Here is a 22,343-nt window from a genome sequence, read left to right as displayed (position 1 = left end):
GCCTCCTAAACCCATGCACCTCCTGCAGGTTGCATGAGACTTTCAAAATGTCGTGGTGAGTTCCCACAACAGATTGCAAAACGGAAGCCTTCCAGCCTCCTGGCAGGTATGGGGGCCAGATGCCAGCCTCTAGACGGAGGCGGGCCCAGCGAGCGAGCGTGGGAGAAGCCAGTACCACCCAGCATATTCTGGCTAATGAGGCTGTGGGGGCTGCAGATAGGGAGCAAAGTTCTGGGTGACACGCTACGCCTCTGCCTCCTTAACAAGGGTCCTGGCCATTAAAAATAACCCCCAGTGCTTATACTAAGCTCCGGTCATAGGACTTCTTCCACTCTGGCATTTCAGTTTTTTTCCACGTATTGGTTCATAACGGGGTTTTAGGGAGTCCTCACCCCAGGCCTGTAAAGAGATTCCACTGGGTGCCTCCCAGACTTGTCCAGGCTCAGGGATTGTCTTCTTGGAGAAGGGGCTTCCAAAAGCAGGTAATCCTGCTCCTCCGGGGGAAGGCTGCTCAAGGCTCAGAGCCCCAAAACACCTGGGTTCCAGTCTTAGTTTGTTCTTTTTCTTTTCTGTTTTTTTTTGTTTTGTTTTGTCTTTAAGATTTTTAAAGTTTTTAAGTGATCTCAGCACCCGATGTGGGGCTCACACTCACAAACCCAAGATCAGGAGTTGCATGCTCCACCTACGGAACCAGCTAGGCGCCCCTAGTCTTAGCTTTTTCAATTTGTGGTGTGACCCTGTGCAAGTTGCTTTCCCACTCGAGCCTTCATTAGCCTTATTTACAAAAGGAGATGGTCTGGTTAGATGTCACTGTTACAGGTAGAATTATGTCCCTCCCCCAAATTCATATGTTGAAGTTCTAACCCCAGTACCTTAGAATGTGATCTTATTTGGAGGAGATCTTGACACGGGTCATCGAGTTAAAATGAGGTCAGTAGGGTGGGCCCTAAACCAAAACGACTGGTGTTCTTATAGAAAGGGGAAATTTGGACACAGACACGCATAGAGGGAAGTTGAGTAAAGGCACGGGGAGACGACCGTCATCTGCAAGCCAAGGAGAGAGGCCTGGAACAGATCTCTTCCCTCACGGCCTCCAGAAGGAACAAACCATGCTGACATCTCGATCTTGGACTTCTAGCTTCCAGAACTGGATACGATTAAGTTTCTGTTGTTTAAACCTTTCAGTTTATGGTACTCTGTTCCCGCAGATCCAGTAGGCTGTTGCGGGAGCTGTAGCCTGAATGAATACAGTAGCTAAGGCCCATCCGACGGCTCTTGGGCTACGGTATTCTTTCCTGCCACCCCTGGTGGATTCCTTGGCCCCACATGGCCTTTCTCTTACCCTCTCCCGGTGAGTAAAAGATGTCATGTGTGAGAGTGCTTAGCCCAGTGCCCCACATCCAGGAATGCTCACTACATATTAACCATGATGACTACTCTCAGGGGTCCCAGTGCCCGCACACTACTTGTACCTACCCTGAGGTCCTCCTCCTTCTAAGCTCGGGGCCTCATGGTCACTGGCACTTTCAGTATGGAAACCTTTCCCATCCCCCTCAGCAGCTTTTAAATCTAAGAGTATTAAACTGGTAACTTCCAGACCCTCTTTTTTTTTTTTTTTTTTAAGGTTTTATTTATTTATTTGAGAGAGAGAGAGAGAGACAGCAAGAGAGAGCACAAGCAGGAGGGAGAGAGGGAGAAGCAGGTTCCCTGCAGAGCAGGGAGCCCGATGCAGGGCTCCATCCCAGGACCCTGGGATCATGACCAGAGCTGAAGGCAGACGCTTAACAGACTGAGCCACCCAGGCGCCCCTCTTGCTTCTTTTCTAGCTCTCAGAATGAATACTGTCTGTACTGAGAGATGGCAAGGGGATGATGTCCTGCTTTCTTCCTGGCTCCTGAGTCCATAGGTCTCTGGAGGCCTCAGCTCCTGGTACTCCAGCTGCAAACGCAGGCTGGCTGGGAGAGTCTGATTTTCCTTTTCATTATCAGGAGTGCTTTCAAAAAACACTGTAAGCTTGACCGTTGAAATGGGATCACAGAACGATCCTTGAGTCTTCTGTGGGCAGACACTGGTCCAGGATAGCAAAGTCTTAGGTTGTCTTTCAGGGAGTATGTGTTGAGAGTCACATTGCCCCGACTCCACAGAATATTCCAGATTCACTATATTTTGGAGACTCTGCAGAAAGTTAAGTGGGTAGAATCTGACTTCAACAGCCCCCAGACATAACCTTTGGGTTTGCTACACAAATGAAATGCCTGTGCTTCTGTGGTTTATCTTCAAATATATGCCTGGAGGTTTCTGAGAATAAGGATGGGGCAGGGAGGGGGGCGATGGGAAGAGGGCGTGCGAGCTTACTTCAGGCTTTCAGGGTCAAGGAAAGAAGGAGGAGAAACCATCTGGGGGGAAAACATCTCTCCACAATGTCCATATACTTTAAATTTGATCATTTCAGGCTGCTGCTTATTCTGGCTTTTGGCTCAGAGCCCAGAAGGGAGGCTCCTTGAATAATTCTCACTGAGCTTAGGACATCTGCTTTTCCCGACAAGTAAGTAAATACAAATCTGAAAATGCTTAGTTTCTAGTCAGAGCAAAAATACCGTTCCCCACCTAGTGGCCTGCAGAGGTCCCATCTGATGCATTATACCAGCTCATCTAACCCTTCCAGGCCCGAGGAGCCTGCTTTCTAAGTTATTTATTCTGAAAGCCAGGATTCTTGGCCTCTTTCTTAACGACTGAGCCACCCAGGCGCCCCTTGGCCTCTTTCTTAAGTGCACCCTTGCTGTGTTAGAGAAACGCTCTTTTGATGGACAATGGAGCACGGCAAACGAGCCTCCAAACAATCTGGCCCTTGCTTCCTTCTCCTGAGAGATCTCACCACTCCCCTGTTTACAACCTTTCCTCCAGCCACACCAAATGACTGGGAGCTCCACCAGTGCGGTGGGTGATTTCACGCTGCCCTGCCTTTGCACACGCTGTTCCCTGTACTTGGAATGCTTTTATTTGGCGTCTTCCCCACTTTGCTCAGCTAACTCCAGCTCATCAGTCATGCTCAGGCACAGGCTTACCTTCTCTAGGAAAATCTCCTTGTCATTCCCTCTCCAAGCCCTCTTGGCTTCCACAGTACCCCAAAGGGACTGGAGTCACGGGGTTATGGCACTGTACGTATCCCATATATCTGTTCGCTTGTCAGTTTTTCCCATTGGTCCAAGTGGTTCCCAAACCCGAATGCAGAAGAGTCACATGGAACCCCCAACCTTAGACCTTTCAGACCCCAGGAATGAGGCCAGGGAGCCTGCATTTTTATTATGCTTGATTCTGGGGCACCACCAAGTTTGGGGACTATTGCCCTATCTTTGTATTTCTTTTTTCCTATATATATTACCAAGGACAAAGTAGGCCCTCAGTAAATGTTTGACTCTTCTAGCTTCTCTCTGGTAACCTCTTTTCGTTTTTACTTCCTTTCCTTGCTAGCCCTAGACTGACAATTTGCTTATCCTCTTGCCCTTACCATACAAAACAATAACCACTAATTCTTCATTTTTTCCATTTATACTGCCGGGCTGCTACAGGGCTTCCCCAAAGATTGGTGCCATTGCAAATTCAGAGACTCTAACTGCCGCTGGCCCTGGTCGGCTCTCTCCCGTTCTTTACAGGGACTATTCCCAACCCCACTGTTCCCGCTTCTTCCTGCCCCTTAGCACAGGCAGTAAACCAACTCACCTCCTCCTCCACAGAGAAAATAGAAGCCATCTGATGGCAACTCCCTCAGCTTCCTGCCACCTCACCTACACATTTACCCACATCAGCACTATCCTTTTCGCCTGCCCTCCCTCCAAGAGTAATCACTCCAACTGGGCTCTGGATCCCATCCCCTCCCACTTCCCCAGGGACCTTATACCTTCAATTACCCCCTCTTTCTCTTTGACCTCTCCCATTGGAAAAGAAAAAACAAATGTCTTGCCTGTGTGTCTTCCTTTAACTGTCACCCTCTCTGTCCTTCATTTTGTCTCCCTTTCCCCTTGAACTTCTTCTTCTTCTTCCCCTTTTTTAGTGTTTATTTATTTATTTGAAGGGGGGAAGGAAAGAGGGAGAGAAACTCCAGCAGACTCCCCGCCGAGCACGGAGCCCCACACGGGGCTCAACATGGGGCTTGACATGAAGCTCAGTTTCATGACCCTGAGATCACTACCTGAGCCGAAATCAAGAGTCGAAGGCTTAACCAACTGAGCCACCCAGGCACCCCCTGTTGAACTTCTTAAAAGTGTTGCCTAGATGTGGCCCTATGTTTTCCCCTTCTGCTCACTCTCCCACCCTCAGCTGTCTGGCTTGGCCTCCACTGTACCACACTGCTCTTGAGACAAAGTCACCAATGATCTTCTTCTTGGTAAAATCCATTCCTTCTATCACTTAATTGCTTGGCTACACCAATTTTGCTATTTGCAGTCTCCTCAGAATGTCCCCTCCCCTCAGTTTCCATGATGCCACACTCTTGGCTTTCTGTCTCTCTCTGGTGACTTCCTGCCAGGTGCTTTCCTGGGTTTCTGTTCTGCTGTCTGTCCCTTATGTGTAAGCGTTCCTCAGGGATCTCTCCTTGGTCCGATTCTCTTCTTGCTCCATGGGCTCTCTCCCTGGGTGATTCCATCCACCATCCCCACCTTTGGTTTCATAAATACCTCTAGGCTGGTCAGTCTCAAATCTAACTCCAGCCCAGCTCACTCTCCCACGCTGTCCACCCATAGTCGACTGCCTATTGGACATCTTGAATCTGCTCTTCTTTCCATACCCTTATCTCAGTAAATAGTAACCCCTGATCCCCCAGCCACCCACACAAGAAACCTGTGTGTCCTCCTGGAGTTCTCCAGGTTTGACCAGTCACCAAGTCCTATATAGGATACTTCTTGAGTAACTCTCAAACCATATCGACCCTTCCATCTCCCATCTTCAACAGGTTGCGGTCATCTCATCTGGATCTCCACAACAGCTTCCTAAAGGATCTGGATCTTACCTCTAATGATGTGCCACCATTCCCTCCAACTAAACTTCTGAAGTGAAACTAGATCTTGTCATTCAAACCCTGTAAGGATTCCCCAGTGTCCTCTGCTTGAAGTTCAAATTCCTTAGCAAAATCCATCTGGTCCGATACACTATGAACCAACCGTAACAGACACCTGCAGCCCCTTAACAGCATGATGCCTTTTCTGCTCCTTGGGCCTTTGCGTATTTTATTCCCTCCACCCAGAACATCCTTCCTTCCCATCCCACTGACTTGTTCTTCAGGTCTCAGTCTAAAAACATCATCCTGGGAAATCTCTGACCCCTTGCTCAGCTGGATTAGCCCTCTCTGATTTTACAACGTCTCGTGCTTTCCCCTATCAGGCAAGTTTTACACTTAAAATCAGTCTTTTGTCTCTCTTAATGTATTTATAACCTCAAGGTTGGTAATCGTGTCTTGTTTGACATCCTTAACAAGTAGCAGACGCTAGACCTATAGTAAGTGCTCAATAAATGTGTGTTGAATAATAAAAGACATTTGGAAAGGAACATCCCTTCTGCTACTGCTGGTAATAAATTGTATGTTGTTTCATTGTCTTGAAGAGCTTGTATTATAAAAATGAAATAAGCTGATTCTGGAAAATAAGTCCTTTTTGGGAACTTGACAGACTGGAGAAATTAAAGTATCTGGAGACATGGAGGCCAGCTCATGGTGGCACTACTACCGGGCCCATGTGCAGGACAGGAGCCCATGAGGAGGACAGGGAGGCACCAGCCTCCTTTACCTTGGCTCCTCACAGGGATGGGATCATGTGAGACACGGCTGCTTTGGCATAGTTTCCATTTCCCACAGCTTCCACCTGTCAGTGTAGCATTATAGAGAGCTGTGGGCTGAGATCTGGGCTCTGCCCACTACTTTATCTCAATAACCTTAGGCGTTACTCCACTATGGCTATTGCCAAAAGCCACTGTAGCTTCTACATCAGGGCAAACATACAGCATATTCATGCATTCATTCATTCATTCAATACCTATAATGCAGCTACTACGTGCCAGGTAGTATTCTAGGTACTGAGTATAGCAGTGAATGAGCCAGACAGGATCTCAACATCCTAGCTGTAAACCAGGGGGATGAACTAGATGGTCTTCAAAGTCTCTTTCAGCTCCTAAAATTCCGAGACTCCCTCTCTGACCAGATGCAAACAAACAAGGCAGGCTGATGGCAAAGTATCATGCTCCAGCCTTCCTTCCCCCATGCTTCCCCCATGGTGCCATCCCCATCCCAAAGTCAGCTGTGGGAAACAGGAAAAGATCTGGTATCGTTTGCACTCTGCCCGCAACCCAAGATTTGACTTTCCCAAGTATGTTATTTAAGCCTTTTCTCTCTTTTATGGAAAGGATTGTCATGGTTGGAACTTCTGGCAATTACAAGGAGACCTGGCAAGATATTTTAGGCAGAATTAGGTGCTTTGGCAAAAGGACAGGGAGAGGCAGGATGGGCTCCTCCTTCAAGTGTGGTATCTCTTGGGTTTGCCTGAAAGGGTGCCACATCCGTGGCGGGTTCCTCCTCTTTCTTCTGGATGATAGGCCTCTCCTGCTCCTATCTCTTTTCTTCTAGTTCTGACTTGGCCTTAAGGTCCAAAGTTTCTAACCCCTTAGTACCTGGTGTTGTGACTGGAAGCAAGGGATTGAAGGACTCCCAACCATGCGGGGAAAAGGAAGCCATAGCCTGCAAACAAATGGACAGAGCAAAGAGAAGTCCTTCGGTGAGGAACTTGATTAATCGAGTTCCACACCACGGTTGTTAGTATTAGGTATGGGATGGCACTAATAACACATTTAAGCAGATCAGTGAAAAGTCAGGACTTTCATGCTGATCCTGGGTAATGTGAAGTTAAAAAGTAAAATTTTTGTTCAACGACGTTAAGAGTTAAGTTTGTTGGGCGCCTGGGTGGCTCAGTTGGTTAAGCGACTGCCTTCGGCTCAGGTCATGATCCTGGAGTCCCGGGATCGAGTCCCGCATCAGGCTCCCTGCTCAGCAGGGAGTCTGCTTCTCCCTCTGACCCTATCCCCTCTCATGCTGTTTCTCTCTCTCTCTCTCAAATAAATAAATAAATAAATAAAATCTTTAAAAAAAAAAGTTAAGTTTGTTTTACGATTTATAGCTCATAATCATGAGATAAGACACTTATATGGAATTATGTTATCAGACTGACTTGAATCACTTTATTAACAGCAATTCTGTCTTCAGATTTGCTAGTATCCGATGAACTAGAAGCCACAGAGACAAAGATTTAAAAGGCTAGCTCCCTTGCTTATTAACTATAATCTCAGTTAATAATCACGGTACCTCACCTTCTCGGTGCCTCTTTCCTCAACTGTAAAATAATACTCGCCTCATTTATCTCACAGGGTTGATGTGAGAATCAACACACAACATGTGAAAATGCTTTGGGAACAGCAAAACGTTTTATTGAGGAGACACCCTTACCGTCAGCTTTCTTAGGATGGCTGTGTGTCGTCCTGGTCATTAGCTGCCATCTGCCCTTGGCCTTCCTCCTTGCTCATGGGGGTGTCTCTCAAGCATCTAACTACCTTTGCACCATACTGAAGCTTAAAAAGTTATATAGACATGAACATATAGCTAATTCTCTCAGCTCCTAAAGGAAGAGGCTGTTTCTTTATTTTGCTTGAGACCCCTTATCACCAAGCACTGGGAGGAAGAAGGGACAGTAGTGACAAAGCTTATTTCCTCCTGGTAGTTAATTCATTTTATCATTAAAAAAAAGGTCTTAGAATTTTTCTTTGTTCAAGGCACCAGGTCAGGCTCAGTGGGATGCAGCACGGTGCATCTAAAATAATCTCAGCTTTGGAAGCTGACAGACTTTGAATTCAAAGCCAGGCTTGGCCATTTACTTAGCTATGCAGACTTGGCAAGTTAACGCTCACTCTGAGCTTTAAGTTCCTCTTCTGTATTGGGGGCCTTACATATCTTGCAGTGATACTGAAAAGATTATAATGAATGCCTGTGAGTGACTGGCACATAGTGAGTGCCGAGGAGATGACAGATACACAGCAAGGACCGTCTTCAAGCTCAAAGCATGGTTATAGGAATTGTGGATATTGAGACAGGACGGCCAACAGAAAGGTGCAGGGGATGGGGGGCATCTTCAAAAGATAGTGAGGGTCGTGTTCTGGCCACACTCAAGCAGCCGCTGAAGGATCACTGTGAAAGGGGCTTCAGAAAGCATTTCTGTTCAACCCTAGGATCTCTTCAGTTTCTAAAGTCATAAAAAAGAAATGACCAACTGAAAGAGAAAAAAATTCTCTAAGTCCCAATACCCAAGGCTAAGATGAGGTAATGAAGTGTCTGTGCTGTAGAGTTATGCAAATGAAACAAATGAGCACAAGTGAGCGATCGCTTCTCAACTGTCACTGGAAGTATCACCTACAGGCTTACTGCGGTCTAGGTATGTTTTATTTTTCCTTTGGTAATTATCAAGATGGTGGGTGCTAAAAAGTACATTAGGAAACTCAATGGCTTCTAAATACGGAACCTGCTTGGGTTGAGACGTATTATTATGGAAATAGCTGAGTTTGCAGGCTGGTCATTTTGTGCTCTGAATTGCTTTAGAGATGAGAGCAGTGGGCTGAATTATCAATCAACTGAAATCTCCAAGATCCAAGATTTCCTTCTGCCTGGGCTATGTGACCATGAGTAGGTCTTCAACATCCCTGTGCTCAGATTCTGTGAGTCAGATTACTGACTCAATGGTCACCACCTCCTTATCAGGTAGTATGTGTTAAACATTTTGAACTACTGAGATTAGGGCCAATTGCTACTGGGACTGTATTTATTCATAACTAAACAACTCTAAGCAGGTCAGGTGCAAGTGATCAAGGAGGAGAAAGGCAAATGTTATCAAGGCAAAATTAGCATACAATCTAAAATAAATCATCTTCCTAAGTGTACAGTGTGGACCCTGGGGGTCGTGTGAGGGAGAACAAAGGCCATTCCTTCGCTTTCCAGGTTTTTCCGTATCGTGGTGTGAAAACCTACTAAATTCATAGAGTTCTGTAAAGACAAATATCCCTGAGATAAAGGCAATCTATCATTTGCTCAGGAGAAATGTTTTTAGATTCCCTTTTTATAAAAAGTAATTTGACCTCTTCCCCATCCCAAATCCCTGAGACTTTGAAAGGATAAAAAACCAATCTGGAACTCTTCCAAAGGATTTATTTGCTACAGAATTGCTTGAGCCCACCAACAAGATGAACTCAGGATTTCTGTGTTTAAAAGGATTTTGCTCACCGATTTATTTTTACAAGTGCTTCAACATTCAAAAAGTAATTCTTTTTGCCAGTATTTGGCATGTCTAGAAGAGGTTAGAAAAAGTTAGAATCTATAGAATTAGATGTCCAAAAATAGAAAAAAACCCAAACATTTTAAAATTCCTCATTTGGACAGGTCCTGAGTTGAAATCACATTCATCTGCAAGAAGAACTGTTTTAGGTCAGAAACACTGTGTTTTGTTAACTCCTGATCCTGATCTTGGATTTGACTGGTGAGGACTCCAGGCACTGCATGAATGAACAGGAGAGACGTCATTCAGTGGGCCAATTCTGGTATGTGTCCTACCTGGCTTGTAAAAGTTTATAAATATCTCTTAAACCCAAACCTCTGGTTCTCTGATGCCGATTGTCTTAATCTGATTCTCAATGCCTTTTTAAACAAATAAACAAAAATTTTCCCTGCAAGATCACACATTTAAGTATTTGTTGCTTGTGGATAGATACAGAGAAACCAAGTATGGATATGAATTAACAATTCAGCAATGGAGCTGTGAATCTCTGGATGGCTGCGTATGCTGGAAGAAAAGTCCCTCGCTGGCCCTGCACTTGCTGTGCACCAGAGCTGACCATCCCGGCAAGGTCAACCCGAAGAGGGTGTGAACCCCAGCAGCTGCTCAATGGGTTTAAACCGCCACTCATCTGCCTCTAGCTCTTCTACCAAACCGGCTAGTTTTTCCATCCGAGCAACTTGCTGATCTGTAAAGAGTCAAGGAGGCAATATATAATACAACATATTTCCCATGAGACAGTCACCAACCACCAATGTGATCATTGGTTTAAAAATAATTTCTAGAAGGGGGTGCCTGGCTGGCTCAGTGGGTTGAGTGTCAACTCTTGGTTTTGGCTCATGTCATGATCTCAAGGTCATGAGATCGAGTCCCACGTTGGGCTTTGTGCTCAGCACAGAGTCTGCTTGAGATTCTTTCCCTCTCCCTCTGCCCGTCCCCCTGCTTGTGCTCTCTCTAAAATAAATAAATAATAAAAAAACCTTAAAAAAAAAAGATAAACATCTAAAAAAAATTTCTAGAAGGATTTTTTCCTTCAATATTCAAGTGTTAGGGTCTTATTCTATGTTAGTCAGAAGATTAAATCTTAAAAAAAAAAAAGGAGTATGTTATCCTCCATGTCATAGGGATTTGTGTATTAAAATCCTAGAGTTCCAGGTAATTGCAGCTTTTCCTCCCACATTACGCCTTCAATGGAGAAATGGTCTGTGGGGGAACATAGTGCCCTGATGCATAAATGAAGGCCACAGAAAAGGTGCTACCAGGATCTTAGAGTGCAGACAGACCATAAGGTATTACGTAAATACCTGAAGAATGAAGATGATGATGGTAACCAGCAGAGGACAACAACAAAAGGTTTCAGAAAGGGGAGGAAAAGGCAACACAAGAGGAGTAGGGGGCATTGACCCCTCTAGAAAACTAAATCTTTTTGACTTCAGCTTTGAGACTCAATGTGGACATTTTGTCTGGCTTAAGACCGTAGAATGTTTTTGTCTGCAGGTAATCTAGAAAGTTCACTTAAACAGCTTTGTTGAGATTCAGGAGTTTTTGTCACAAAGCACACTGATCTTTCTGAATCCTCCTCTCCCCTCCCCCCCAACTTATTCTCACAGTTAGTACAAAACATTCATGTGCTTACCATGTTTCACCTGTTTAAGTGTAGATGCCACTTGATAACTGAAAACAGATTCGCAGAGGAATCTCTCAGAGCCATCTATAAACAGAAGAGGAAAAGTTTTAATGTGCTCTAAGGGTTTTATGGCTTCTGATAAACCACGTAAACGTGCCTATTCTTTTCCCTGCTTTCACACTCAGGGTCCGGTTTTCAGTGTTTACGAAGAGAGCTTCTGTTTCATTGAGAACGAACAGTGCTCTGTCTGCTATAAAAGCTACTTCTTCTATACCTAGAAAATTACAACAGTCCCTCTACTTGTCTCAGAGTTTAAAAATAATGTTTAAGAAAACAAAAATAAGAAACCTCAGTGTGATGTTCTGGTCAACATTTCTCCCCTCCTGATCTCCCCTCCTAACCTGACAGTTTCGTAATGTTCTCTCATTCTGCATGTCAGGTGAACACTGACATCAGGCACATCTGGCCACGTGGCCCCCGTGGCATCACAAAACAAAGGCCCACCAAAACTCTAAAAAGTAAAGCTGAGGGGGGCACCTGGGTGGCTCAGTTGGTTAAGCGGCTGCTTTCAGCTCAGGTCATGATCCTGGAGTCCTGGGATCAAGCCCCGCGTCTGTCGGGCTCCCTGCTCAGCAGGGAGTCTGCTTCTCCCTCTGACCCTCCTCCCTCTCATGCTCTCTGTCTCTCATTCTCTCTCTCTCAAATAAATAAATAAATAAAAATCTTTAAAAAAAAAAAAAGTAAAGCTGAGGGGGAAATAGCTGTTGTTGATTTTTAATATATCAAATTACATCACTATGACCATCGCAAAGCACTGCTGGGAAATTTTATTCTGTAAACGCAAATTGTAACCTTGATTTTCCAACTGAACCAAAACACTGCAATTTGCATGGCAATAGGAGTATGGTGCAATTTCAGAACCTAGCATTGTGTTGGTGCCAAGAACTGGCAACAAGAAGATAGCTAATTCAGTCACAACAACACTGGGAAGTTGATTGTGAAACATAAGCCAGTTCATGTTCTTGTCAGACAAGGGCTGATATGGCAAAATATACCCCAAAAGACACAGAGCTTATATAGGAAAATGTGACCTTTAGAAGCGTAGCAGAAACCATTTGGGGAAGGTGTCTGATTGCAAAAATCCTAAAACAAATGGAGGGAGAGGACACAGCTGTCTTTTTTTACGTGGTAGTTCATGCCAGCACTACTAGGTGTCAAGCACTCACCCATCAATCATGGGTTGGCGTGTCAGCCAGCTATTAAGTGACAAGGAGCTAGGACTAACACATTCTGGCTTCATGCTGAGTTTCACACAAGGATGACCTTGTTTCAGAAGTCCTGGTTGTAGAAATAAAGGAAACCTCATTTGAAATGGAGTCAGGAGGCCAGAAGGGGGAGCACTCACACCCTAACACTTCTGGGCAATTGTAGACTCTAACAGGTAGAGGCAAATTTTGCTTTCCCAGCAGGAAGAAGTCTATTATTTTGCTACCCTAGCATGATGAAGAAAGTTTTTTCTCCTTGCCAGACAACAGCCCAGCCAATGAGAAACTGTCACAACTCAGCCAATGAAAAGCCGTTACACTTCACAAATGCCTAGTTTGTGCCAGTGGACTTTTTGTTTACAATATATAGTCTCTCCCAATTCCCCCCTTTCCTCTCCTTTGTTCTCTAGACTTGCCTATGGTCTTGCCATTGCTTGCCTGTCCCCAGTTTCAATTCCTTGCTATTCCTGAATAAACCCATTTTTGCTGATAAAATAACGTGAGTTATTTTTAGGATTAACATGGTGAGGGGTGCCTGGCTGGATCAGTTGGCAGAGCATATGACTCTTGATCTTGGGGTCCTGAGTTCAAATTGATATTGGGCCTAAAGCTTACTTTAAAAAAAAAAAAAAAAAGAATGGCAGTGTGCCTGGGCAGCTTAGTTGGTTAAGTGTCTGACTCTTGATCTCAGCTCAGGTTTTGATCTCAGGGTTTTGAGTTCAAGCCCTGCGTTGGGCTCCATGCTGGGCACGGAGCCTACTTAAAAGAAAAAAACAAAAAAGACTGGTGTGCATGGCTGGCTCAATTGGTGGAGCATGCAGCATGCAACTCTTGATCTTGGGGTTGTGAGTTCAAGCTCCACCTTGGGTGTAGAGATTACTTAAAAATAAAAAATCTTAAAAAAAAAAAAAAAGAGGGGTACCTAGATGGCTCAGTCGGGTTAAGCATCTGCCTTTGGCTCAGGTCATGATCCCAGGGTCCTGGGATCGAGTCCCGCATTGGTCTTGCTCAGCAGGGGAGTCTGCTTCTCCCTCTGCCTGCCACTCTCCCTGCTTGTACTCTCTGACAAATAAATAAATAAAATCTTAAAAAAAAGACTGACATGGTGAACAATAAAACCACAGACGTTGTATCCAAATGGCTTGAATATACAACTAAGAGAGCTTCTGTCCAATATTTTTTTTGAAACATTTTATTTTTTTAGAGAGAGAGAGAGAGAAAAAGAGAGAGAGAGTGAACACAAGCAGGGGTAGTGGCAGGCAGAGGGAGAAGCAGGCTCCCTGCTGAGCAAGGAGCCCAACATGGGACTCAATCCCAGGACCCTGGGATCATGACCCGAGCCAAAGGCAGACGCTTAACCGACTGAGCCACCCAGGCATCCCATTTCTGTCCAATATTATATTCAAAATTGATGTAAAAAAGAAATGAAAATGAAATTATTTTCATATATATTGTGTATTAATGTATGCATAGTATGTTATGTATTATTTCAAAATGTTATTTCACAAAGTGCTATACACCTTAGGAAGAGTGTTGTTACATTTTTTAAATTCAACCTCTTTTCTGTATATTGTACTATATGGTATATGATCCTATCCCCTCCTCCCTCCCTTATTCCTCTGGCTTGAATGGAAGTCATTTGTGAGCAGATCATCTAAACTGAGTAAAAAATTTTTATTTTCAATTAACTCAATATTATACAGACTGTCCAGTTTATTATGTAAATATGCCAGTGTTCATTATCCTATTCATACCCTTGCTTAAAGAGTCAAATTATAACTAAAGTTTTATTTTAGAAAGAGCAAAGCATAAAGCATTAGAGCCCACTTCTCAGGTAGTTTGATCCCGAACTTTAGGATCTCACACAAGGCAGTGGGGATTATGGGCTATAAGGATCAGGCCAGGATGTATTTGGAAGCTCCTATAAGTGCTACCTCCCATTTTCATTTAATCACAGGTGCTATATTAGGATAAAATGCTTAAGTTATAACATTTGCATATTTCCCTTGGCAATGAACTTCAAAGCAAAGAGATGTAAGCTAATCTTTCAAAAAGGTACCTGCATATCACTTTACCACTCTGTATGCCTATGGAACACACTTTTGCTGATTTGCAGCTCTGTATTAACCAGAGAGTCCATTGCTTTTTAGTCACATCCTATTAGATGTGATATCTGCACCAATCTAAAGCCTGGAATTTCTCTAGAGAGGAGTCAGCCTGGGGCAATCTATCTTCTATTTAGAAACTGTAATCAAACCCTTTGTAACACACCAAGCAGCTTTCCTCTTAAGGGACAAGCAAAGGTTATTAAGTAGTGAAAAGTTCAGTAAATTGCCCAAATCTAACATCACGCCAACTCCAATAAATAGGATGCAATCAAATTCATTTAAAAGAATATTACTTCACAGCAGGAAATTAGACAATACCAGATAACTTATACTTTAGTAGCCTATGATATCACTAAAATTCAGCTACTTCTGGGCTGGAAGGCAATCTCTAATTTGCTCACTAAACTGGGTAAGGACAATCTTAGCTAAGGGCAGGAAGAATGCTAAAAACTGCTGTACAGATCTTCGGTTTATGATGGGCTTATATCCTGATAAACCCATCCTAAGCTAAAAATGCCAAGTTGAAAATGCATTTAATACACCTAATCTACTTAAGATCACAGCTTAGCCCAGCCTACCTTAAATGTGCTTGGAACACATTGGGAAAATGTGGGAAAAGTTGGGAAAAATCATCTAACACAAAGCCTATCTTATAATAAAGTGTCAAATATCTTATGTAAATTATTGAATACTGTACTGAAAGTGAAAACCAGGAATGGTTGTAGGGGTACAGAATGGTTGTGAGTGTTATCGGTTGTTTACCCTGGTGTTCGTGTGGCTGAGAACTGTGGCTCCCTGCCCCTGCCCAGCATCCCGAGAGGGTACTGTACCAAATATCGCTAGCTCAGGAAAAGATAAAAATTCAAAACTCAAAGTATGCTTTCTACTAAATGCATATGGCTTTTGCACCATGGTAAAGTAAAAAAATCCCAAGTCAAACCACCGGAGAGCTGGGGACTGTGTATACGTTGCTTATGTGAGGTGTCTGTTAGAGACCAGATGCATGGGGAACTTAAATCATAACGTTAAGTACATTATTTGGGTTTCTTATCCTTAGACTTAGGAGGATGCAAGATCAAGTTGAACCTGTTAAGATTATAAACAGTATCCAACCTTGGCTCCTGATTGCTTTTCTTCCTTACTCTGAAAAGGCAACTTTTCCTACTCTGTTTTCATATTTGATTAAACTACTATCAGAAAAATGGTCAGGTACATGTGCATTAGATTAACTGTATAATAGCGTCACCTATAAACATGGTAGAAGATGCTTCCAAATCTAACATCCTTATTAAATTTCATTTAGAAGTCCTCTTTTTCAATTTAACATTCTTGGTTTGACTAGGATAGTTCAGGGATTACCATCTCTAATTTTTCATAGTCTGTCCTTAAGTGTAAGTAGCTTTAAAATATAGCTAAAACCTTAAACCTAAAACTGTGTATTTTGAATTTAAACCTAATATAAACTCATCCTACAACAGAAAGCCAACACATTCCTCCATGAAGCACACTGGGATGGAATAAAAATGGATAGAAGTAAAACTTGTTATAACATCAACATTCAGACTAATCTCAGTAGCCTTTCTTCTTTAATGTTTCCAAGTAATCTGGTGTGTACTGATACAGAATGCTTATAGGTTTGAGACTAAGGAGGTACCTCCTGTATTAAATTTCTCCTGTAGCTAGAATTTAAATGATTTCAATCTTAGAGTCCATTGTTAAACACTGATTCCTCTTCTGCTGCTAAAAGACTCATTAAGCAATTTAAGTACCTCCAACTTTTGATTTTTGCAGGCAACTTCCTTAATACCAGGTCTCTGCTACATATAATTGAAGTCATATTTTTAGTGCCACATATGGTAAACAAGGCCCCAACTGTTCACTACATCCAGAGTCAGTGATACTAACTCAAGTATTCAGCTAGCACAACTGAAGAAAATGAAGAGGCAAAGACAGAAGTATGTACATCTCAGATGTATCACCAACTACACTACCTGATTATCTACTTCACCAATTGTGATTTGAACCAATTCTAGAGAGGCCTGTGGTCCCAGTGTTCACATGTTTCCCTGTCACAAACGATTCTTCTGTTTGTCCCGGCTTAACCCAAAACTCTTTTCACCTGATATAAATGAATAAAGTTCACCCCCAAAAGCTGACACCTAACTATAGTTTGTACTTTTCTCAGAGATTTCTAGATTAAATATACTTGCCAAAATAAAGCAAAAAAGATCAATATACAACTAAGCACAAAAGTGCTAGAATCAGGTAGATTTTGAATCCTTAATAGGTTCTTTGCTGACTTTTTTCTTTCTCTTTTTGTCTTTACTTCTTTTTTAAAAAATTTATTGTTATGTTAATCACCATACGTGACATCATTCGTTGTAGATGTAGTGTTCCATGATTCATTGTTTGTGCACAACACTCAGTGCTCCATGCAGAATGTGCCCTCTTTAATACTCATCACCAGGCTAACCCATCCTCCCACCCCCCTCCCCTTTGCTGACTTTTTTCAAAGCATGACAGTTTAATAATTATGGACCAATCTTTCACGAGCATCCCCTGAATGTTAGTCAAAACATTCTGTGCTGCACCCTAGACCAATTCAGCATCTCTAAGATGGGCCAGAAATGTGCATTTTAAATAAGCTCTTCGGCTGACTTTTATGCTCCCTATTAAGAGTTTACTGGTCTAGCTCCTAAAGCGACATGTATCCAATGAATTTTGGGTATCAATGTAGTGTCATGCTTACAGCCTGTGCTCTGATCTTGGCCAGCCAGTTTGCAAATGTGTGCTGAGTAAGATGGTGGATGATCTGATGGAAATCCAGCTCCAGTGCTAGAAAAACCACATAGCACTGTCCTGCAGTGGGCCAGGGGAGCCATCTTCACATACAAGAGTGGTATAATAGTTTTTATTTCCTCTTAGAACCTATTTGATGAGGTTAATCTATCAGTAGATTAATTACATTAGAAAAAATACATCAAACCTACTCATCATAGGGAGGCAGACTGGTGCCAGGATAAAGCAAACTGGAGCAGGAGGTCAAGAGAATTCCTGGTTCTAGTGCTGACTTTGTCTTTAACGTGGTCAAATCACTTTAACTTTTCTGGGTCTAAGTAAGTCTAGATGACTTCCTTGATTTCCAGAGCCTTTTTCAGCTCCAAAATTTTGATTCTGGAGAAAGATTTGTGTTTTGAACATAATATTTTGAAATGGGGACAAGAGATGAAATGTGGAGCTGAAATCAGGGCAAACTCATCTCTAATCCACTTAATAGCTTCTTTACAATTAATATTCATTGCAGGTCAGAATCTAATTATTCAGCAAAAAGCAGCATGAGATCACCTTCTAACATCTCTCCAGCTCCTTTGGGGTAGGTGAAAAGGGCTTTCCGTGGTGGGGCAAGGTCTGAGACACTGAAACCAGATCCAGTGACAGAACTTCCACTGACCCCACCAGCTGAGGAGGATGATGAAGAGGCAGCCATTTCCTCTCTAGCAGAATTCTCACTTCACTATAGAGAAAAAAAAACAGCAATTGGCAAGTTTATGGAAGTGAGATTGACAACATTTCATTCTAGCTGCCATAAAAGCCAGCACACAGTTTAGTAAAGAATCAGCTCCCCCTTTTTCTACCCTCTCTGTTCCCACAATCTTTTACTGGTGCCTCAGACAAAAATGTTTCTCAGGATTTTAAGTGAAAATATGTTTATTCTGTTTTTCTACTTAAAACACTACTTCCTATCATTAGCAAACTGTTTATATTGCTTGGGATCGGCTGTGGGTGATTTATGGGTTATGAAGGGGTGATACGGCAGTGCCAAGGCAGCAATGTGACTGAGGAAATAAATTATATGAGGATAAAACAACATGCCTCATAGGGCAGTTTGTCTTGGCTATATCCTGACAAAGCCACACCAAAAAATTCACTTATAAAATTTTCCAAATAAAATTCCAGAATAACACTGTGTTCTGTTCCCAAGGAAAGGGAATTGGTTAGGAAATACATGTTTGTCCTTTCGTTAAAAATGTTTTAAAAACTTTTTCATCCAAGTGTAATACCCAAATTGATCACTTGGTGGCATCTCCAAACCAGAAGAAAATGGCTCATGAAATGATCTTCGAATTCATGGTTTATTACGAATATAGCAGCTGTGTTTAGCCCTATGTCATATCAAAAAATCGAAAAGCCCAAATGCAAATGAGAAGATCTGTACTGAATACACGATTCCTTACAAGTTCAAAACAAAAATACTACCTTTGCCACTGAAGCTTATATTACACACATAATATTTTAAGATGTTTATGTTTTCTAAAAAGAATGGTCTAGCACTGTGCTAACAGAACTTTCTGCCATGATGGGAATGTTCTAACATTCTATTTCTGTGCTGTCCAATATGGTAGCCGTTAACCTCATGTGGCTATTAGTGTGACTGAAGAACTGTGTTTTAATTAAAAAGAATTTTTTTAAAAGTAATCTCTACATCTATGGGGGCTTGAACTCACAACCCCGAGATCAGGAGTCACATGCTCCACCAACTGAACCAGCCAGGTGCCCTTGAAGAACTGTATTTTAAATTTTATTTAATATTAACTGAAACTGAAATAGCCACATATGACTAGTGGTTACTGTACTGGATAGTACAACTCTAATATTTAGACTAAAAAATGACTTTATACTGAATTGTATGCTTTAAGATGGCTAATAGTTAATTTTATGTTATGTGAATTTTAGCTCAATTAAAAAAAAAAAAGAGGGACACCTGGGTGGTTCAGTCGGTTAAGCGGCTGCCTTCAGCCCAGGTCATGATCCCAGGGTCCTGGGATCGAGTCCACATCGGGCTCCTTGCTCAGCAGGGAGCCTGCTTCTCCCTCTCTCTCCCTCTGCTTGTGCTCTCTCTGTCAAATAAATAAAATCTTTAAAAAAAAAAAAAAAAGAAATGACTTTAAAAGGATTTAAAAAATGAATTTCCCTCTTTAATGGCCACCGAGAATTTTAGCTGATTTTTTTTCTTCTTTTGCTAGTTGCAAAATAAAGACATGTTACAAAAGTTGGAACTTATTTTTGAAAAAATAGAAAAAATGAGGGAATGCTATGCAGATACAAATCCTATATATACATAATCCAGTTTCCTAGCAAGAAAAATGATATACTGTGCATTTCTGAAATGCCGGCTGTTCCGTTTCCTTAATTTTGTGATGATGATTTAAGCCTGTTGGGGAAGCAGAGTTTAGTTTCCGATTTCATTATATGTCCATAAGTAATATGATTAAAACTGAAGTGGGATATGGGAACAATAAGGCAACCGCTATAATTAGAATTTCAGTCTATTTAAAAATAGAAATTGATTAAGGACACTGTCAATCTTGCTATTAGATCACCTCTTCTTTTTTCTCTGAGCTCTATAACTTCCAAATTGTATTCATATTCATAGAAACAACTTTTCAAGGCAGGTTTATAGCCAATCCTCTGGGCAACACCAGCTTAAAATATACCTTGACAGGTTCCTAAATGCTCTTTTAAACAGAACTTAAGCAGTAATGGACCTGGTCTAAATTTCTAAGTGGATTCTTGTTGGGATTCAAAGTATACAGATGATTTAGCCATCTTTTGGACAGGTACTCAGTCTTAATTCCCATCAGTTCAGAGCAGAACATACTGTGAACTGTTTATATAGCTCACCTAAGACTTAAAACTCTAATCTTTTTCCTACACCTTGATAAATGCTCTATTCAGTTGCAAATGCAAGGTATACTTTATATTTTGAAATCAGTTGCTCAGCAGAGCTCCCTAGGGACTGCCAGAGTGAGGACAGCTTCAAAGGCTAGACACAGTGTGACTTCTCAACTGGGTATAATCAAAGGAATTCCCTTTCATCCCATTTTCTTTCAAACTCAGAACTACTATCATTCAATACACAAAACAGCCAGGGTTGGAAACTGGAGTGCATAATTAGCACAAAGCTACTTTTACATAAATAAGCAGTTTACTGCTGAGGTAGAATAATACACTTCCGTAATTTCTAGATTTAAAGATTTAGGTTGAATTTTGCATGCTATCAGCAGATGGTAACAGGAGGTAGAGTGAAACTAACAATAAACCCTGCTTTGTAACTGCTTTATGAAGGCAGGCATTCTGATCATGAGAACCAAACATAATGCTTGGCCTATACTAAATAGCTGTTGATTTAAATAAATGTTTGCTAAATGAATTAAACATTTCACAGGAACCACAAAATTCCTTAAAGGACATCTAATCCAATCCCTCATGTTATAGATGACCAAACAAAACTGAGCTATAGAAACGTTAGCATACATGCTGTCACATTCTTCAAGCAATGGTTTTGTGGGCATATCATGTGCCATGTGAGAGGTAAAACAGCATAGTGGTTAGAGTTCAGATTCTGAAGTTTCTTGGTCTGGGTTCATGTCCTAGTCTTGCTATTTAGCTTGCTGTATGACTCTGGACAAATCACTTAACCTCTCTGTTCCTCTGTTGCCTCATCTCTAAAATGGGGATAATAACAGTATCTCCCTCATAAAGGTATCACAAAGGTTAATATAACTAAAGCATTTAGAATAGTTACAGGCATAGTAAACAATAATATCAGCTATCCAAAATTAGTAATGGATATTTACTCCTCAATCTTTCTTTCCCCTACGCAGATCCCAGTTTTTCATCCATAGTATGTCCCAACACACTCAGGGGAAAAGTTTTAATTCTCTCCATTTGACAGAACCAGCAAGCTCCTAAAGGGAAAAGGATCTGCTCAGGAAGAGAGAAGATGCCCTCCATTAATGCACTTGTCACTTTCATTTTCAGGTTCACGAGTTTAGGGAGAATTCTTTGATCTAGGAAAGGGGGAACAAGTTGTCTTTCTACCCTTGAGGCCTAGCACAGAACCTGGATTAGAACGTTTTCTGAATGAATGCAGAACAAATGATCGAACACAGGGCTAGTGGGTCAGCAAAGGTTATATGCGTGGGACAGAGAAGCGGGGTGTCATGAGGATTGGTCCATTATTGGTTTTTTTTTCCTTCCTCATTCTGCAGATTTACAGTATTAACACAACTCTCTCACACACTAGGCTGCCGGGCTCGGTTAAATTCTGCTTAATGAATACATATTCATGGTGAAGTAGTCTGGGGTTTGGGCCTCTAAGGGAAGCCGAGTCTATTGGCAGTTGAGATCCCCATAGGAAAGCAATGCTACTTTGGGGGACACAGCATGGCTCTCTCCACAGTGACAGGATGAATAAACATTTCCTTCATGTACGACAGGGATGACCTTGTATTCAAAAACACTACTTCTTATCGGATATATTCCTATTTTCTTGAAAAGAATCCTTCCTTTAGAAGTCTCCTTATGAAAAAGACGCTGAAGGAAGTACCCTGGTGTAATGGCAATTACAAGCAATCATTTAATTCCATCATCAACAAATCGTTGCAGTTAAACAGGTGGACTACTACCCAAACGGCAGCGGCACCTAAAACCTGGTGGGGTGGCTAGAAAGGGGCTGGAAAGGGAAGGGGCAGAACGCCAGAGGTTTCCAAACTAACTCCAAGGCCCGCTTCCGCGCCTTTCCCCGCTTGGACCCAAGGGGGCGACGCTTGGCGCCACCGTACTGCGCAGGCGCCAGCCCTCGGCCCGCATGCGCACCCAGTTCTGCGTGGCCTGAGCAAATTTCCTCTTAGACTCCCTCCGCAGCAGGCTCCAGTTTCTCCTCCTATCTTCTCCATTTTACTAGTCCCTGCAGGTAGGTTTCCAGGGATCAACTCCCTTCCACTAAGCTCCCGGGGGTCCCTGAGCCCTCGGCCACTTACCTCAGCGGATTTGGCACGTTCCCCCACGGCCCCGCCCCCAGGGCCAGCCAGAACGGCCGCGTTTACAACGACGAGGACGGCGGCGTGCGCATGCCCGCGCGGAGGGAACTTGCGGCGGTGGCGGCGTGCGGGCGCCCGTGCGCTGGTGGGCGTGGCCAGGGCGGAGA

The 22,343-nt window shown here is 42.7% G+C and overlaps 2 protein-coding genes and 1 long non-coding RNA gene across 7 annotated transcripts in view; 2 read left to right on the top strand and 1 right to left on the bottom strand.

Moving 5' to 3' along the window:
* Positions 1–985: 985 nt before the first annotated feature.
* On the top strand, positions 986–9,160 carry LOC118021191. 2 transcript variants are annotated; one of them, XR_004682132.1, is made up of 3 exons: positions 986–1,351; positions 2,453–2,545; positions 8,260–9,160. It is a non-coding gene; the product is annotated as an uncharacterized LOC118021191 (long non-coding RNA). The 2 variants fall into 2 exon arrangements; XR_004682133.1 differs by lacking the exon at positions 8,260–9,160 and adding an exon at positions 4,949–5,726.
* A 49-nt stretch (positions 9,161–9,209) lies between these two features.
* Positions 9,210–22,270, bottom strand: ANAPC16 (anaphase promoting complex subunit 16). Its single transcript, XM_035021283.1, has 4 exons — positions 22,177–22,270; positions 17,699–17,867; positions 10,990–11,064; positions 9,210–10,041 (listed from the first exon to the last, which is right to left on the bottom strand). The coding sequence occupies exons 2-4, from the start codon at positions 17,838–17,840 to the stop codon at positions 9,926–9,928; spliced, it is 333 nt and encodes a 110-aa protein (XP_034877174.1). The 5' UTR covers positions 17,841–17,867; positions 22,177–22,270; the 3' UTR covers positions 9,210–9,925.
* Positions 22,022–22,343, top strand: part of ASCC1 (activating signal cointegrator 1 complex subunit 1) — a 108,939-nt gene continuing 108,617 nt past the window's right edge. For all 4 annotated transcript variants that reach the window (XM_035021262.1, XM_035021256.1, XM_035021234.1 and 1 more), the window contains exon 1: positions 22,022–22,109. The gene's annotated coding sequence lies outside the window, so the exon portion shown is untranslated. The remainder of the gene's footprint in view (positions 22,110–22,343) is intronic.

Source organism: Mirounga leonina, unplaced genomic scaffold (genome assembly GCF_011800145.1).
Source record: "Mirounga leonina isolate KUSES-001 unplaced genomic scaffold, KU_Mleo_1.0 Mir_114, whole genome shotgun sequence".
NCBI classification, from domain to species: Eukaryota; Metazoa; Chordata; class Mammalia; order Carnivora; family Phocidae; genus Mirounga; species Mirounga leonina.
Note: the sequence above shows the minus strand (reverse complement) of the source record. Positions and strands in the feature narration are given on the sequence as shown.

Excerpts from the sequence above, each read along its gene's own strand:
- ANAPC16 (XM_035021283.1), bottom strand. The coding sequence starts at position 17,840 with ATGGCTGCCTCTTCATCATCCTCCTCAGCTGGTGGGGTCAGTGGAAGT. Across the intron at positions 11,065-17,698 it reads AGCTGGAGAGATGTTAGAAG|ATGGCTCTGAGAGATTCCTC; the intron begins GTGATCTCATGC and ends TTCTGTTTATAG. Across the intron at positions 10,042-10,989 it reads ACTTAAACAGGTGAAACATG|ATCAGCAAGTTGCTCGGATG; the intron begins GTAAGCACATGA and ends GACTCTTTACAG.